At 35.7% G+C, this 17035-nt stretch overlaps 1 protein-coding gene across 17 annotated transcripts in view; it reads left to right on the top strand.

Annotated features, from left to right (window-relative positions):
• MYBPC1 (myosin binding protein C1) overlaps positions 1-17035 on the top strand; it is a 378023-nt gene that overhangs the window by 235267 nt on the left and 125721 nt on the right. For all 17 annotated transcript variants that reach the window (XM_044087757.1, XM_044087759.1, XM_044087760.1 and 14 more), the window contains 2 exons: positions 7608-7796; positions 11850-12014. In XM_044087757.1, the coding sequence (XP_043943692.1) occupies positions 7608-7796; positions 11850-12014 (354 nt within the window). The remainder of the gene's footprint in view (positions 1-7607; positions 7797-11849; positions 12015-17035) is intronic.

Genomic DNA, 17035 nt, shown 5'->3' with positions numbered 1-17035 from the left:
ATTCAGTGTTGCACGCTATGCAAGAAGAAATAGTAGAAATTAACTCTAATGTTCTAATATGCATTTTACTCAAAGCAAAATATATTACTATATACAGTCAGTCCATTATCTTAATGGGATCCACAGAGGCTGCAATAATAAAATATTGCAGCCATGAATTCTTTCACCAGATAATAGTGCCTGCTTTAGTAAGCAGTAAATCTTGCCCTGGCAAATTTATAAATACTTCTTCAAATTTCTAGCCACACTGTTTATGACCTTTTATGCATGGCAGCAAGTAATACTTTTATTTACAATTCTGTGTTGAAATATTTAAAATAAAATAGCTTGATGTGTAATTTTCCTTTGGATGTCTAGTTGAATGTTAAAGATAACAAAAAATAGGCAGGCAACAGTAATTCTTAAACTTTTATGGTTAGCGCTTTTGCCAAGTATTCTTACACTCAACTTCATCAGACATTAGTTAAAAGAATGGTAGCCATATTTAAAACCCGATTCATAGTCACATGTTCAGTCACCTCACATGACACCATGTCACCTGATACAATTCTCATTTCCATAACACATGTACCTAAAAATAGTATAAACAATTGTGTAAAAAATGTATATACACTTTCCTATAGGCAATACTCAAATTCATATGTACATATAGAAAGAATACATAAATATACATGAAAAAGCCAGCTAAAACATCCAAAAAACAATATTTGTTATTGTGTACATAAAAATTGTTACATCTCACTAATCAACCTGAATAAATTTCAGTTGAATGTCATAAATGCATGTACTTGTGCATAAGGTGGGGGGGTTATGTGTATATAACAAGCACAAAGAGTGCCCCAAATTATGTGTCGTTTCACCTGAGTATTGGCCTTGTGTTAACGTTTTAAACTCCTCACTTTCAAGACACATGCCAAAGAGCATACATCATTCAACCCCGGTGTCACATAGGCCCTGGTTCTAAGCTGCCAAATCAACTCCTTTACCTCAAGTTTTAAGACTAATGGACCGCCGCTGATGTCAAATTCAATTTGGCCGATTACCCTGAATGTGAAGGAATACTGCGGTGGTGGTGCTGCGGTAGTGTTGTCGCCTCACAGTTAGATGTTGCCCATTCGATTCTCAGTTAGAGCGTATTCTGTGTGGCGACATGCATGAATGGGCATTCCTTCGTTGAAGGTTGTACGTTAGGCCCGGCAAGCCAGCACGTAAAAATCTACTGCCAATCATTAGCAGACTGGAGTTCCACTGTGGTGACCCTAACCAGGAAAAGCCAAAAGGCACAACAACAATAACCCTGAATGTGAAGGAATGACCAAGGTTTTCTACCACATGTTTTGCGAGAGCGTTGTCTGTTTTGGCTTTCCTAATGTGGTAAATATGCTCGTACACTCTTTCCCTTAGTTTATGCTCAATCTTGCCGATGTAAAAACCCATACAAGACTGGCAGGAAGGGAGGTAAACAACCATAGTGGAATTGCAATTAAATCTGCCCTTACAAGTGAATTTTTCATCCAAGATGTTAAATCGGTTACCTGTTTACATAAACCTGCATATTTGTACACACCTGGAATAAGTATCATCTTTGGGAGTGTCAGTTCCAGGAGGTTTTTCAAATTAATCCCCCTCCTGTAAACTACATTTGGTGCAGGTCCAAATTTAATAAATTCTTTGTCTATTTGGAAAATATTCCAGTTCTTTTGCAAAATCTGTCTAATGTTTTCACCATCTGAACTAAACGTAGTAATGAAGGCGTACCTATAATCGACTCTTAGCTTACTTTCACCTCCAGCAGGTACCCTATCATCAATACTCATCCCCTGATTGCTGTTGTCTAAAATGGCTTTAAAATGGCCATTTGTCCTTTTATTTTGAACTTCCTCAAATAGGTTGCTCAACATGTCTACAGGGTACCCTCTGTTTGTGAACATTTGCAATAACAATCTACACTCCTCCTCAAAGTCAATGACCGTAGTACACATTCTTGCGTCCCTGACTAGTTGTCTCTTTACTACGGACCTTTTTTGATGTTGGGGGTGGGCAATACTGTAATGGAGGAAGGAGTTACAATAGGTATCCTTCTGATGTATTTTGGCTAAATACTGTTTGTTGGCATTATCCTTCCTTAGTTCAACATCTAGAAAAGCTAGTCTTTCAGCATGAAATATGTGGGTGAATTCCAGAAAATCCATTGTGTTGTTGCAGTATGTCATAAATTCCTTAAACGTACTTTCTTCTCCCTTAAAGATCAAAAAAATATCGTCCAAAAATCTCGTATAGTAATGAATCTCACCCTTAAATCTGTTTATGGTATTATGTACAAATTGGTCCTCCCAAAAGGCCATTACTAGGTAAGCAAAATTGCCCCCCACTGGAGACCCCATTGCCACCCCACTGTTCTGTAAACAAAACTGGCCACTGAACAAAAAGAATGTAATAGTTGACTCTGGAGGTGACTTTAAGATTTTTAACTACACGGAATACATTGTTCAACCAGAATTAGTTAAAGTCTTTTCTAAAGGCTTGACATTTGTACCAACTAAAAGAATGGACATTTGTGGTGTTTTGATTGACTTAAAGTTGTACTTCCAGAAACTCAATTTAAACCTGTTGTTCAATAATGAGTTGAGTGTAAATGCATACCTTAAAGTACCCAGTGTTTACAATCCACCCTTACATCCATTGTTGGATATATTTGAAAGGATGTGTGACATTGACCTTAGGTGTTTATCGGCTACCAAAAGGAGTAGGTTCAACAATGTGAATAATCTAATGAGTGAAGCCTTTAACATGTCAAGGGATGAATGGGATTTGATAGACACCTTGAGGAATGCTGATGTAAGAATTGTAAAGGCTGAGAAGGGTGGTGGTTTGGTGGTGTTTGATCGTACAAACTACATACAGAGAATGGAAAATATGCTTAATTTGGCTACATATACGCAGGTTTCTCTTAACAAGGTAAATCAAGCATACAACCATATTAAGGTGTTTGTTAATGACTTGGTCATGGAGAACAGGATTGATCTAAATTTTATAAATTAATTAACTATGGTTTCCCCTAAAACCCGTGTGATTTTTGGGATTCTGAAAATCCACAAATGCTTGATGGACCCTCCCATGCGCCCAATTGTGGATGGAAGGGATTCAATGACATACCCATTGGCAAATTTTGTGGACAGTTTGTTGAAAAAATATGTATCAAGGGATCCCTTTATTTGCAAGGACTCCTGGTCTTTTTTGGAAGCAATAAACAACCAGGTCTTTCACCCTGATTTCAACTTTGCCACTATTGACGTCAAAGATTTGTACACCGTAATCCCACGTGATGTGGGTATTGAATGGCTCGAGTTACTATTTGTAAAAAGAGGGGCACTTGCATCTGAAATCAGCCTAATAACAGAACTGTTGGACATAATTTTGTCCAACAATTTATTTTTGTTCAACAGCCAGTTTTATTTACAGAGCAGTGGGGTGGCAAAGGGGTCCCCAGTGGGGGGGGGCAGTTTTGCTAACCTAGTAATGGCCTTTTGGGAGGTCCAATTTGTGCATAACACCATAAACAGATTTAAGGGTGAGATTCATTATTATACCAGATTTTTGGACAATATTTTTTTTTTATCTTTAAGGGAGAAGAAAGTATGTTTAAGGAATTCATGACATACTGCAACATCACGACAGATTTTCTGGTATTCACCCACATATTTCATACTGAAAGAATACCTTTTCTTGATGCTGAACTAAGGAAGGATAATGCCAACAAACAGTATTTAGCCAAAATACATCGGAAGGACACATTGTAACTCCTTCCTCCATTACAGTAGTGCCCACCCCCAACATCAAAAAAGGTCCGTAGTGAAGGGACAACTGGTCAGGGCCACAAGAATGTGTACTACGGTCATTGACTTTGAGGAGGAGTGTAGATTGTCATTGCAAATGTTCACAAACAGAGGATGCCCTGTAGACATGTTGAGCAAACTATCTGAGGAGGTTCAAGATAAAAAAACAAATGGCCATTTAAAGTCATTTTAGACAACAGCAATTAAGGGATGAGTATTGATGATAGGGAAGCTGTTGGAGGTGAAAGTATAGGTACGCCTTCATTACTACGTTTAGTTCAGATGGTGAAAACATTAGACAGATTTTGCAAAAGAATTGGAATATTTTCCAAATAGACAAAGACTTTATTAAATTTGGACCTCCACCAAATGTAGTTTACAGGAGGGGGATTAATTTGAAAAACCTCTTGGAACTGCCACCCCCAAAAATGATACGTATTCCAGGTATGTACAAATGCGAAGCCTGCTCTTACTGCAGGTTTATGCAAACAGGTAACCGATTCAACATCTTGGATGAAAAATTCACTTGTAAGGGCAGATTTAATTGCAATTCCACTATGGTTGTTTACCTCGCTTCCTGCCAGTCTTGTACGGGTTTTTACATCAGCAAGACTGAGTGTAAACTAAGGGAAAGAGTGTACGAGCATATTTACCACATTAGGAAAGCCAAAACAGACAACGCCCTCACAAAACATGTGGTAGAAATCCCTGGTCATTCCTTCATATTCAGGGTGATCGACCAAGTTGAATTCGACATCAGGGGTGGTCCATTAGGCTTAAAACTTGAGGTGAAGGAGTTGATTTGGCAGCTTAGAACCAGGGCCTATGTGACACTAGGGTTGAACGACGTATGCTCTTTGGCATGTGTCTTGAAACTGAGGAGTTTAAAATGTTAACACAAGGCTAATACTCAGGTGAATAGACACATAATTTGGGGCAGTCTTTGTGTTTGTTATATGCACATAAACTCTCCCCCTTATGCCCAAGTACATGCACTTATGAAATTCATCTAAAATTTATTCAGGTTGATTAGTGACATGTAACAATTTTTATGTACACAATAACAAATATTGTTTTTTGGATGTTTTAGCTGGCTTTTTCGTGTATATAGGTTCATAGGTTGGTACTGGGCTATCTGCCCGAAGGCATATATTAGCCCAGCCACATTGTGCAGTATTCACCGCCCCTTTAGTAGTTCCCTAGACCCTTGTACTAGCAGCTAGTACTGTTTATTTATGTATTCTTTCTATATATACATATGAATTTGAGTATTAAGTATACGAAAGTGTATATACATTTTTACACAATTGTTTATACAATTTTTAGGTACATGTGTTATGGCAATGAGAATTGCATCAGGTGACATGGTGTCATGTGAGGAGACTGAACATGTGACTATGAATCAGGTTTTAAATATGGCTACCATTCTTCTAACTAATGTCTGATGAAGTTGAGTGTAAGAATACTTGATGAAAGCGCTAACCATAAAAGTTTAAGAATTACTGTTGCCTGCCTATTTTTTGTTGTTTTTCAGCAGTTTGTTTGCAGTTTGACTTTACACTGAATGTTAAAGATAATTTAAAGAAATTAAATGAAATAGTATAATGATGAAAAGAAATGCTTTGGAATAACAAAAAAAGTGTTCATAAAGCATTACAGTGAGGAAAAAAAGAAGTCAAAACAAGAAGTCTGCCACAGTGAAAAAGTAAAATCAGCTATTTAAGAAATGTCAAAGAAATGTCAAATTTGGAAGAAGATATCCTGCACAGTGTACAATTAAAGCACAAGTTATACTGTTTCTGCCCCCAAATTAATATCACCACAGCATTCTACCATAATTAAATATTGATCAAAATACTTTTCAAGACAAGTATACCCAAAAACTAAAAAAAAAAAAATAATCACTGCAACTAGATAGTCTTGTTTTCTAATTGGTCTGATAGTTCTACATAGTGTTGACATGATTTTCTTTTGCAATCAAGGCTTTTGCCTGTTTACTGTAATTTTATAAGGACACGGGGTATACTTCAGTGCAACAAACATTTGCTGCAGTCCTCTTTTAATTCCTGCAAAGTGTCTCCCAGATATACCTTTTTAGGAAAATTATTTGAACTGATGTCTTAAAGCATGACAAAATAATTTTGGCAGGGAACCTGCAAGTCCTTCTATTTGGAAAATTCCAGCTTCCACTGTTGATTAACAGAATACAATCAATTCCTAACAAGCACAGTTTTTGCTTTGATGCTTGGAATTAGTCATCAATCTCTGCATGAAACTCTTAAGCTAAATCTCAGGGTTCTTCACATTTAACTAAAGTATTTATAACCATTAGTTCTCTAAAGTGACATTTATATTACTAGAAATATACAAACGTTTAGTCTACCTACACCACAGAATTCATTTAATAGCACTATTATCTTTGATTATGGATTGAACCCACACAAATCTTTGAAATTTGAACCCGTATCATACTGACCTGTCATTCATTACATTATCATCTTACCAAAGAACTAAAAATGTAAAAAGCACTTTATTCCAGCCTTAATCTATGCCCTTCCAGTTACTGTTAGCACATCCTCAAAGAAGATAATTTAATTACAAACCTGCTGAAACAAAGCAAAGCCTGGAACCTCATATGCTCGTGACAAAGCATGAGCATTACTGACTTCTGCTACTAAATGCAAACGTGCTCCCATTACCTTCTGATCCAGTTTCATAATTGGTCAGTTGTGTATAAAACATCCAAACCTAAATCACGCATGCCAAAACAGTAAAAGAACATTTTTACTGCAGACCACCATAGCCATCAGCAGTCAATCAGACTATATTTAGCAAGCATACCTGTAAACCATTTAACAAGGTCTTCCAAAGCCTTCTCCAACTCTGCTGCAAAGCTATGAAGCAGCTTAGCATCTTCCATTCCAGGGCAATCTAAGAGACAGAGTGAATCAATCAAAGTGTAAATGTCTGAGATTTAACTGCCTCTTACATGCATGCATCAATACATATGCAGTATAGCTACACTGATGCCCATATACAAATACTCACAGTTAATCTACAATGACTGTTCTTAATGTTTCACAGTAACTCTTAAGCTTCCTCAGTAACCATAGGTGTTCCCCTGGAACATGGCTGCCAGCACAGTTACTAGTATATATCATATGTATATATCATATCTGAACATTATTCATGCCTTAAGACGAGTGCATTCTGCTTACTGCAGACCACTTATATTATTATTTGAATCTAATATTAACTTTTAAATGATTTTGTCTTTACTATGTCCTATAACAACTTAGCTGAAAATGGACCTGTGTGGTCAAGTCCACCAGCTTGTAAACAAGCAAACACCTCTTTATACTTCCTCATTTGCTGACTACAGAGCTTTAACAAACATCACTGCAGTCCACCTGCAAAGTGAATTAGCATCTAGCATTGATTGACCCTCATTTCAGTTCTAGTGCCTGTCACTGCATTATAAGGTCTACATGTTTGTGAATCAAGAAGCAGGTGGACATAGCTGTTTTTTTTAACTGTTACAATGGTATGACAAACAAATGTATTTGGCAACAAATGTAATCATTTCACACTTGAAGTTCTCACCTAGCTGCCATACATATTGTAAAATATTGAGCTTGTAATTTTTCCTAATTTTACTGTGTTTGTTATACTGTACAGTTTATACAGTTGGATGTAATATAATTTTATTTGTTTGTTTCCTTATTCCTGCTCTTCGTTAGTTCTGACTCTCTTTGACATATTCTTTCATAGGATACTTCATTGAAAGAAAAAAGAAACAAAGTTCCAGATGGATGAGACTAAACTTTGACCTTTGTAGAGAACATACATTTGAGCCCAAGAAAATGATTGAAGGAGTAGCATATGAAGTTCGTGTTTTTGCTGTCAATGCAATTGGAACTTCCAAACCAAGCATGCCATCCAAAGCTTTTATTCCCTTAGGTAAGATCTGGTAATGCCATTTTTTTTTGTTTAGAAATATTTTTGTTATAGGTTCATAGCTGTTTACTAGGCTAACAACCACAAGGGCCGTTTTAAGCCTAGCCAAGCATCCCAAATCTCTGACAACTTCTGGAACCCTTGATAAGTGTAAGCAGGGGATTTGGGAGATGAACCATTTACAGGCTGCCTGTGTCCATTAGAGACATAGGTGCCAAACTAGGGATGACTTTCCCGTTCCCCATCTAATTGTCCAAGTTACACCTGAATTGGGTTAAGAAGGAATTCTGTTTAACATGGATGGGAAGCCTGTTCCAGAAATGGGGTAGTCTCTGGGATACACACCTGTCTCTATAGCAGGTCATATTTATATTACACAAAAGGTTTAAGTCTTTAGAACAGGTAATTCTGGTGCTGTTTTGTGGATATGAAGGAGGTCCATCAGGCTGGAGTCTGACAATGCCCTGTACTCCAGGCATAGATCTTCTCTCAACAGCCTGTAGGAGACAGAATACAGGCATAGGGCCTTGAGGCGGTCTGATCCTTAATTTGTGTAGTTGTCTGTTTCATAATTAAAGTCTTTATCAATTTATTTATAAGATAACTATGAGTCTGTGGTTATTGATTCATAAGAATAATATCCTTCAGGAATATAAAACTCATTCACTCATATTAGCATATCAGAATATATCATTAACACATGTGCTAACAGTAGTGTGATGCAGAATCCATCATTAGTAGCCTAAACACATCCTTGCATTTCAGAGCATTTTCTGAAAAATCAACTTAAAAAGCACAAGATAATTAAATGTAAATAATTTGTGAACAAAAAAGTTATTAAAACTGTACAAATAATGTTATTAGTAAGAAGTATTCTTTTTAAATAATGATAACAGTCAGTGCATTCATAGACTTTCCATAAATAGTATAGTATATTAATAATTCAAATGAATCCAGGATTATATTTTTGCTAAACCTCCACAAACTAATTGTCATATCTTGAAAACTATATAACCTAGACATATATTCTTGGAAAACTTTTTTTAACCAGACATATGCTTTCACATGACAACAAGAAATTATTTTCTTTTTTTTTTTCAAAACAGGTTTATTGTTTTAACATATAAGAGAAATATCATAATTTTATACAAGTAATTAAAAATAGGTATTATTATAATATTCAACAAAACAACTAAAGTATTTACAAAGACATCCACTACAATCAGATCAATTAATTAAACTAAAATACCATGCTATTGAAATTAAAATTTTTTTAACAAATTTTGTAAATTATCCCATACAATAAAATAAGATGTTTTTCTATTTGTTCTAGTCCTAATTGTGTTTATTTCCATATGACACACTATATTCATAACATTTTTAAATTCATTGAACGAAGGAGGTGTATCTGAAATCCAATTTCTAGTTATTATTTTCCTAGCCACTGCTAGAATAGACCATAACAAGGGAAGCTTAACCTTTTTAACACTTTGAGGTACAGGTGTGTTGAATAATATAAGAGATTTAGAAATAATGAAATTATCTGTAAAAAGAGCCTGCAAAAATTCATTAATTGACTTCCAGTATTCTTTCAATTTTATACAGTCATAAAACATATGAGCCCAGTCAGCATTAATTTCTACATTACATCTCTTACATAGATTATCTTTATTATTTATTTTATTCATCATCAAAGGTGTAAAGAAATTATTTTCTGAGTACATGTTTATTTAGCAATATGAAAAGAGATGCTTAATTATATAAGTAGCAACATAAATAACATGGAATATCTCTCAAGATGTCCATCTTAAAGTGCAAATATCAAAGACAGTTTTCTTCAAATGCCTTTAAGGTTTCACTTGATACCATGCAACAGTTTGTAAGTCATTTGGTTTGTGAAGCATTAAGTGCATATAGAAATATTGCTTATTTTCATAATTACTAACAGACAATTAGCAATATCTCCAGTACAGTACAATATAAACCAATACTGACAATGAATTTCCCTGCCTCCCCCCATGGTATTTCACACCATACCTCTAGCAGCATCTAGTTCTCTCTGTTATGAACATAAACCTGAAAATACGAATAGTAAGTGGTAAGGAAAAGTTAATGTCTACACTGCAGGGTATCTTAGATTAACAGTTTTAATATCATGCTGTTAATAAATCCTTGCCCTTTTTAATACTGCCTATTATTAGATAGTAAATCACTTAGTTAAAGAAGCCAGTCCCAAAACAGATTTGGACACCATAAGGAGATATGGATATTAAAGAGGAGTATACAAAAATGGTACTGAAGACTTGAGTGAGATGTATACAAGATACACATGGGAGGAGTGTATAAGGGTCTGTGGTCTAACAGGTCAAAATCACTGCCCAAAACAACTGGGAAGGGGAAGAAATTATTATTTAAACAGATGTTTCCCATACTGAAATGAAAATGAACAGAGGAAATGGATATTTCCACAGATAAACCCCTGTGAGTGAAATAGTAGATGAGCTCACACACCTGAACGTTTAGGAATTTGATTAACTACTAAAAGTATAAATTAGATACCTGGAAAATGACCAAGTTTCCACTCAGCAGCAAGCTACTGTGGAATTCAATACTAAACAACATTAAAGGAGCAGGTGCTATTAATTCTCTTCCAAGATATAACATACATAGGATCATAGGATCATAGGAAGTTACTAGGCTAATGGCTGTAGGGCTCTTACAAACCTAGCCAACTTTGACTCATTTCTACGATCAGCACCTAATGCCCATGTCCAAGAGGGACACGGGTGGAACCCCTGGGGTAAAATTACAGTTACCCATCCAATCATCCAGATTGCGTTTGAATGGGTAACTGTAAACATTTTAACTTATAATTTATTTTATTTATTTTTATTTTACATTTGTTAACCGGGCTAGTCTAACTGGATACATGTCCATTTTCAGTAGAGGCCCGAGGAGTTAAACTCCAAGTTAGGACAATAAAATTAATACAATAAAGTATAAGGATACATGAGCAAATATTAAAGTATTAACAGTATGCGTAAACAGGTTATCACAGTATAATGTACAGTGCACGATACAAGAATAAATAAAGGGATGTAAATACAATAAGAGTAGTCAAGAGAAATAAGCAACATAGTTTAAAAAGAAAAATAGAGTTGCTTAATAAGTAGATGGGTTAGGCAGAGTAGAGTATGTAGAGACACTTTGACTAGTCAGGTTTAGAGCATTGACATAACCTGTGTGTTTTCAGGTATACTTTCAATTTGTTTTTGACTAGTCAGGTTTAGTGCATTGACATAACCAGTGTGTTTTCAGGTATACTTTCAATTTGTTTTTGACTAGTCAGGTTTAGTGCATTGACATAACCAGTGTGTTTTCAGGTATACTTTCAATTTGTTTTTGACTAGTCAGGTTTAGTGCATTGACATAACCAGTGTGTTTTCAGGTATACTTTCAATTTGTTTTTGACTAGTCAGGTTTAGTGCATTGACATAACCAGTGTGTTTTCAGGTATACTTTCAATTTGTTTTTGACTAGTCAGGTTTAGAGCGTTGACATAACCAGTGTGTTTTCAGGAATACTTTCAGTTTGTTTTTGACTAGTCAGGTTTAGAGCGTTGACATAACCAGTGTGTTTTCAGGAATACTTTCAATTTGTTTTTGACTAGTCAGGTTTAGTGCATTGACATAACCAGTGTGTTTTCAGGTATACTTTCAATTTGTTTTTGAAATAGGATAATGAGAAAAGTATGGAGTGATACATAATACATTATGGAGTGAAATTAATCAAAACAATCCACTGTTTCTTGCACTAGTAACTCTCTGTCTCTTTCTATACATATATATAATGTCCATATATATCGAAAGAGAGAGTGTAACTCAAAGAACAAAACTGTTCTGAGTATCATCAGACCTGAATGTCTAGAGGTCTGTATTCCTGTACCTATCTATGTTTATGGAATCTTTTTATACATCCTAGTAATAATAAAATTCTAGTACTCTATACTGTAAATCTGTGAACTTTATTCATATGAATATTCTTTTCATTTTGCAGCTGTAACCAGTGAACCAACACTTCTGGCAGTTGATGATGTCACTGATACCACGGTAACCATGAAGTGGCGACCTCCAGACCATATTGGTGCTGCAGGACTTGATGGATATGTGATAGAATATTGTTTTGAAGCAGGTACTGTTCCAGATTCTGATTCAGATTCCGGTAAGTTAACATATAAACATCAAAATTATCAGTAGTAGTTATAAATATTCTAAATAAAATTACCTATATAGGAAACATTGCCGTAAGTAGATGTTAGTGAATTTGAACTGCTACAGAAAAGTAGAAAAAACCTGAAAAGTGAGTAAAAGGCTTTGTGTATTTAAAATGTTTAAAAGTGAACAAAAATTCCAGAAGTTATTCACAGATATAATAAATGCCACCATGTTCTCTGGAAATGAGGCATACAACACTTAATCAAGCAGTTCTAACATCACACAGCAGACTCTTTCCGGTAAGAAAGTAGACAATATTTATAAAATTCCAGTGATTCAGTTAATCTTCTATCATAACTGATTCACTATATACAAGTGTAGTAACTTCATAAAAGGGCATATGTTAAGTGGTAAACAATCAGGAAAGGAATACAAAAATGATTGAGGCTACACAGTAAGGAATCTACACAAACTGTATAATGATCCATTCATGGAAACACAGAAACAAAATTCATAGAACTATTTAAGGTGCTTACGTATTATCGCAACCAGATTTTTGCGGTTGCGAATTTAGAATACTTCCATAGAAATGAACCCACAAACCACTGTAAGGTGGTATTCAGAGTGTGTTTTTTGTTGTGGACTACCTTTGCATTACAGGGTCTGTGAAGGGGAAGACAAACATTTGAGGAAACCCGCTTCCTGTTTTCAGTGTGCATTACACATACACGCTTGAATTATAATGCCTGCTGTCATTCTGACGAACAGATTCTTTTGAGTATGTGGAAGCAAGGCTTCAGAGAAGGCAAAGACAGACCCTGTAATGATGGTTTTGGTCACTTTTATTTGGGGGGGGGGGGCAATTTGTAAAGACATCTTCAGGTGAAAATTTAAAAAAGCTGCTAACAGCCACAAAGTAGAAGAAGCGCATTGTCCGGCAATAAGATGTTTTGGGAAGTGTTCTTACTACGTGTAATCATGAAGTGAGTTTATCTGGCTTTATTTGTAAAGTATGGCCATGGGGACACTTTGTTAGCACCTTAACTGAAATTACTGACTGCAGTTTGTGTAAATCAGCACTTTACCTAACCTAAGAAAAGCAACAATCCTTGCCGTTGACATATTTACAATCTCCTAACATCGCAGGGTGTATTTGGTGACTCGCTTTTCCAGTAGCTGATATCGTCTTGACAAATGCAGGCACTGCAAAGCGGAGCACTACTGTGTAGTTTCAGGAGCAAAGAGGTACAAACTCACACCCTTTCTCCTCTTTGTGGCTCATACCCACATTGACAGAGTAATGTTTTCTTCTTCACAGACCCCGTCATAGATTAAGCAACCTGTTTCCGCACACACATACCAAATTATGGCAATGTGGAAATCTGGTTGCGATAATATGTAAGTACCCTATTTAAATACCTGAAAAGCATCAGTAAGTTAGCCTCACTATGCTAGATGGAGTGAAGTAAAATCTACTTAAGAGGGGAAAACACTGTAGATAAGAAACTGGCAAATCCAAAGACGACAGAGGGAAGTACTACTTAGAGATAGCAGTGGAGAGGTGCAAATGGCATTTCATAACAGTAAAGACATGCTTTTAGCAGTAGAAGTCATTGAACAAAATGGCCTATAATGACATTCTGAAGGGGGCACAATTATGTAACAAAGATGCAACTGTTCTGCTTCAGACAGACTTTAATAAAGGAAGACTTTCTAATGACAAAGTTTTGTACTCACCTTTCTCATTATAGTTTGACTCATTTATAGTGTCACATCATCTTTATGCAATTAGTTTGCCAGTATTGCTAGATTTCTGCCTGACTATGATGTTATTCCTTTTACTGTATTCCATGAACCATGTCTTCATTTGTTATGTTGCAGCTCGGAACACAGTGTTTTGCAAGTCCTTCAGATTAGCTTACCTAGTTATATTATTACAGGCATAACAAGTAAATGGTCACTAACTTTGGCTAATTTTAATCTGTGTCTTCTTATTCCTTGTATGCAATAACAGTGTGTGCACTTATTGATAAAATGCCTCCAGAATCTCTCTCTGTCATAATTTAATTGGAACCATCGCTCGTGGTAGTGTTGTATTCCCATCTAACTATTTTAAATATTACTTATTCTAACCAATGTGATGATAACATCCTTTTCAGTTTTTTTCTGCATAAACTTACTGCTTTTATAATTTAAATAAACAGCATAAACTGAACTTTTTGAAAGCTGAAACAGTACAGCTGAACTTCTGTGGAATAAGCCACCTGAAGGACGTTGGAATGATTAATTGTTCTGCATGATTCAGTTATGTTGCATAAAAGGTGCTCATGGATAGGACTATCTCACATTGCAGCTGTTTTTAAATACTCAAAATGACTAGTAATGATTTTTAATTATGCAGTGAAGCATTGCAGAGGCATTTTATAGTGAGACAATTGCCCCATTTGTACAGTTAAAGCACAAGCCAGAGTTCATTGCTTCCACCATACCAGATTAGCACCGGCTATGGTTCTTAAATGCATCCTTTCCTTAAAAGTGAGTCTAATTGTCTAGCTGCATTGCATCACGGAGTACTTTGCTTTAGCACTATCCAGAATTCCTAACATGGCATAGCCATGTTGCTCAGGGCAGTTAGAACATAAGTAAGCCTTCCTGCAGATCTTCCTACAAGATTCCTGCTTAGACTTCATTAAACTCCATTTCTTTATTTAGGTGTTCTACCATTTGATAAGTGCTACATTCACACACTGCCTGGTGTAAGCAATGTATTCCTTTCATTTCCATGCTCTTCATGTGCCATTTTCAATTTACAAGAGTGCTGTTCTTAGTTATGATATAAAGTCCCATTCGATCATCTCATAGTCTGTACCACAATTAATAAAGGATACAGTATATTCAATGCACTTTCTAGTCTGAATTTTAGTCCATAAGCAGTATAAAAAGAGGGTTCACAACAAGTATGTACTGAGTGCGATTACAATATCCTAGCTCTGAAAACTGCTTACAGCATGATCTGCACAATTTTCAGACAGAAGCACCCAAATGTCTCCTAGGCATATGCCCCTTATGAATCACAAAGACAATATGCCTTAGAAATGTGGATGTGCAGTATGTCCAAGATGTTCTTAAAAACAGAGAACTAAGACAGAGCGATATTGAAAACGTTCTCCGCAAACGAGATGAAACAGCAGCAGAACTGTTATTTATAAGTTTAAAATAACCTCTTATCACATCAGCAGCAGCAAATCTCATCCATGTACTTTCAGATATAAATGCCCTGAAATCTAACTGTTCTGGGCATGTGCAGAACAAGCTTCCCAGAATAAGTGAGGACCTCAGTGTGCAAAAGCAGCAAACTGATGCAAAGAACTCGAGGGGCCTTACTTTATCGACAATATAACCACAGCAGCAGCATTAAAACGTATGGAAATCTTCTTGCTTCAGCAGTAATGGATCTGCCTTGTTAAGTATCTCTGGTAAGTATACTTTACCTACATGACAACAATGTGCATTATGACCCTATTATTCTAAGACTCATGTTTTGCAAGACACATATACTAACAGTTACTCTTTTATATGCACTTTGACCTGTATCACATGCCATTTGTTTCAGCGTTATGTAGGAGTGCTGGAAAATGTGGCAGTTCTCTCAGGACTGTAGTAAAAATGCTACTCTGTAGGCACTGGAAACACCAGCTAGAAAGCACCTCAGTCAGTTTACAGGCAGAGAGTCTGATGGCTGCATCATGCTGGTCCCTACAAGTTTTATTGTCAGAGACTGGACTTTGAAATCTATTCATAAAGAAAGAGTGTTGCTGTCTTCTTCAGGCATTTAGACCTAAACCTGCTAGTTTCTGACACTTGGATGTAGATGCATTTTAAGAAGGGCTTAAGAATCATGGCCATGACATGGATGTGTGGACTTGAACATAAGAATGGATAAAACACTATAAGACAACACAACTGCTCTAAGTAGAATAATTGGAAACTTCCAAATATGGGAAAAGTCAATTAATTCAAACCAGTAAAAGCTAAACAAGGTGAAGAAAAAGCTGTATAAATAATCAAATTAGTGCACCCATTATGTCACAGAAAGAGGTCAAAATTATTATTTTTTTTGCATGCATATTAAGATGCAAGATCTTAGTACAAAAAGGCATATCATCTGATTATACTTTCTGCATTTTCCAACAATGGCTAAATGAAATTCATTATGCAAACTACAAAAATAGTTTATTAAAACTAAGAACATTGAACTTAGCAATACTGAATGTGTAAATTGTCATGTGACATCTGCACATTTCAGCATGACTCATCTTCAAGTTCTGGCTACAAGGATATTGCTATTCATGAAGCAACAGATTAAAATACCAGTCCAGCTTGGCCACAGATGTGGGAAATATCAATGTATAATAAACATGTGAAGAAAATGTGCATCACTTATTGGACTTCACCAAGGAACCCAAAAATCAAAGGAAGGAAATATGAGTGAAAAATTGAAAAGTTAACAAAATAAATTGATGCACTGTAAACTGATAACGAACAGCTCAAAAACATAGTATATGAGATTTAAAAGGAGGACAACACCCAAAAAGACAAAATTTACTGATTTTGATGGGTAAACAAGATGGGATAAATTGTATAGCACTGGCATCTAGAGGATTTAAATACACAAGGAAACGAGAGTGCACAGTATGTAAGATGTCTTGTAAGGGACTGAAGAAATGGACTGAGCCTGGCAGAACTCTGTAAATCTCTATAGCTTTCGGAAATCTTACATCTTCCATTCATCCTGTCATTTTTCCCATTCTGAACATGAAGACTATTTTCTCCAATGCAATTTCGGAAAATATTATTACTTATTGAGTGTACTTCTGTAGCAAATTCTTTAGAAATTCTCAAAGTTTGTTGTCATTGCAATGCTGTATTTTGTACTCTCAAAATCTTGGGGGTTATTTATTTATTTATTTATTTATTTATTTATTTCCAGTTTGATGACCGGGGAGGTCCACTGGGCTCAGGGAACTC

The sequence above is a fragment of the Protopterus annectens genome, chromosome 11.part0, assembly GCF_019279795.1.
Source record: "Protopterus annectens isolate FY-2018-M chromosome 11.part0, PAN1.0, whole genome shotgun sequence".
NCBI classification, from domain to species: Eukaryota; Metazoa; Chordata; order Ceratodontiformes; family Protopteridae; genus Protopterus; species Protopterus annectens.
The sequence above is the reverse complement of the archived record's forward strand: the minus strand, read 5'-3'. Positions and strand labels throughout refer to the sequence as shown.